Source organism: Camelina sativa, unplaced genomic scaffold (assembly GCF_000633955.1).
Source record: "Camelina sativa cultivar DH55 unplaced genomic scaffold, Cs unpScaffold00532, whole genome shotgun sequence".
Lineage (NCBI taxonomy): Eukaryota > Viridiplantae > Streptophyta > Magnoliopsida > Brassicales > Brassicaceae > Camelina > Camelina sativa.
This window is the reverse complement of record NW_010921721.1, coordinates 41,942-44,091: the sequence shown is the minus strand read 5'-3', so window position 1 is coordinate 44,091 and position 2,150 is coordinate 41,942. Positions and strand designations below refer to the sequence as shown.

Genomic DNA, 2,150 nt, shown 5'->3' with positions numbered 1-2,150 from the left:
TTTTAAAAAAAAAAAAAAAAAAAAAGATTATTGTGATTTTTGGGAATATTGAAGCAATAGATTCCATATTTGGCCCCAAATTGTATAATGTTTAATTAGTTAGGAATGTTAATACTCCCAGAGGCTGGCTTCATGATGGTTCTAACTTGTGAGAGGTTATTATTATATATTTTTGGCTTCCTCAGGTGGATCGTTTGCAAAATGAAGGCTACTACGGTGGTGTAAGGTTGCTTATGGCCATTTGTAAAATTTTCCGAAACTATTGCAAAGATAATGCCATCCAACTTCATCAAGGAAACTTCTCTCTTTCTTATGATACCAATATCCCTAGGCAGGTAGTGTAAGCTACACTCTTTGCTTCTATATAAACACCCCACTTCTCTGATGCTCTCTAGCTTTGATGTTCCTTCAGACAGGGCTTTCCGGTTCTAGTGCCATCGTATCCGCTGCCCTCAACTGTCTTCTCGACTTCTACAATGTCAGGCATTTGATCAAAGTACAAGTTCGCCCTAACCTTGTTCTCAATGCTGAGAAAGAACTTGGTATCGTTGCTGGTCTTCAAGACAGGGTTGCTCAAGTGTATGGTGGTCTTGTTCACATGGTCAGTCTCCATTCTTTTCTCTATAATAATAATAATTTAAACATCATTCATCACTTCATAGTCTTCATGGACTAACTTGTATCGTCTTCAATTTGCAGGATTTTAGTAAGGAGCACATGGATAAACTGGGACATGGGATTTATTCTCCTATGGATATCAGTCTCCTCCCTCCTTTGCATCTCATCTATGCTGAGAATCCTAGCGACTCAGGGAAGGTACCTACCATTTTACCCGACTTTTTCAATGCTTCCTCACAAAGCTACACTTGATTTCAACATTAATGAGACTATATAACTCAAATCTTTCGGGCATTGCTCAGTATATATTAAAATTGTCTGCTAATGCAGGTACATAGTAAGGTCAGGCAAAGATGGTTAGATGGCGATGAGTTTATAATCTCATCAATGAAAGAAGTTGGGAATGTAGCAGAAGAAGGTCGAACTGCATTACTCAACAAGGACCATTCCAAACTCGTGGAACTCATGAACCGTAACTTTGACATTCGGAGGTAAATATAGTTCGCAAACTACTCAAGATTCAACCAACTATGCTCACATGATATTTAAATAGAGATGAGAGTGTAAGCAAGCATATAATGATGTCTTTTTTTTTCTTTTTCTTTGAAAGACGGATGTTTGGGGACGAATGCTTAGGAGCAATGAACATAGAGATGGTGGAAATAGCGAGGAGGGTTGGTGCAGCTTCGAAGTTCACAGGAAGTGGAGGAGCAGTGGTGGTATTCTGCCCTGAAGGTCCATCTCAGGTGAAGCTTTTGGAAGAGGAATGCAGGAAATCGGGATTTAAGATTCAGCCGGTAAAAATAGCACCTTCGTGTTTGAATGAATCAGACATTCAGAGCTAATGAGAATGCCCTTGATCGAGTCTTTTACACGCACGCACACATTGGTAGCTTTAGTGTCTCTCAGTTGTTACGGGAGGTGGTTGTCATGAATTCACGGGTTCGATCGAACCTTGTGCTCACAACTTTCTTTCTTTTTGGTTCTTTAGGCTTGCACGTTTTAGTGGTTTGTTCCTTGTACGTCTCTCTTCGTTTTTTTTTGTTTTCCTTTCTTTCGGAGTTAGCTGTTCCTGTTTTACCCATATAAATGCACACATATTTGTGCTCTGTTTTTTTTTTCTTTAATAGTGTAAAATAAAGAAATATTATATTGGCAGAAAGAAAAGAGAGAACGTGCTAGACATGTTCTATTTTTCTAGTTCATAGTAAACATTTGTATAGATAATTGAAAAGATGTTGTTGTTTCTAGTACTCTTTAAGCTGATTGAACAAAAAAAACTTTAATTTGCTTTGAAAAAAGTCGATAATCCTAAAAACTGTAAAATCATGATTAGTTACTCTAATATTATTATTTGTGGAAGAAGCAATAAAATATATTATAAAAAAATGAAAATGGGTATCTGGGACCTTTGACTTGGTGGGCCAATGATATGGCTGAATAAAGAAGTTTTCTTTTTTCAATATTCATTGGATGGATGGATAGAGTTCGTTTTTAGTCTTTTTTTTTTTTTTTTTTTTTTTTTTTTTTTT

The 2,150-nt window shown here is 36.7% G+C and overlaps 1 protein-coding gene across 1 annotated transcript; it reads left to right on the top strand.

Annotated features, from left to right (window-relative positions):
* Positions 1-185: 185 nt before the first annotated feature.
* LOC104773384 (glucuronokinase 1-like) lies at positions 186-1,821 on the top strand (the record flags this gene model as incomplete). Its single annotated transcript, XM_010497984.2, is given in 5 exon segments — positions 186-335; positions 413-601; positions 700-816; positions 949-1,109; positions 1,229-1,821. Coding segments are annotated over 5 exon segments (852 nt in total), but the record flags the coding sequence as incomplete, so codon positions are not given.
* Between the last annotated feature and the right edge of the window lie 329 nt (positions 1,822-2,150).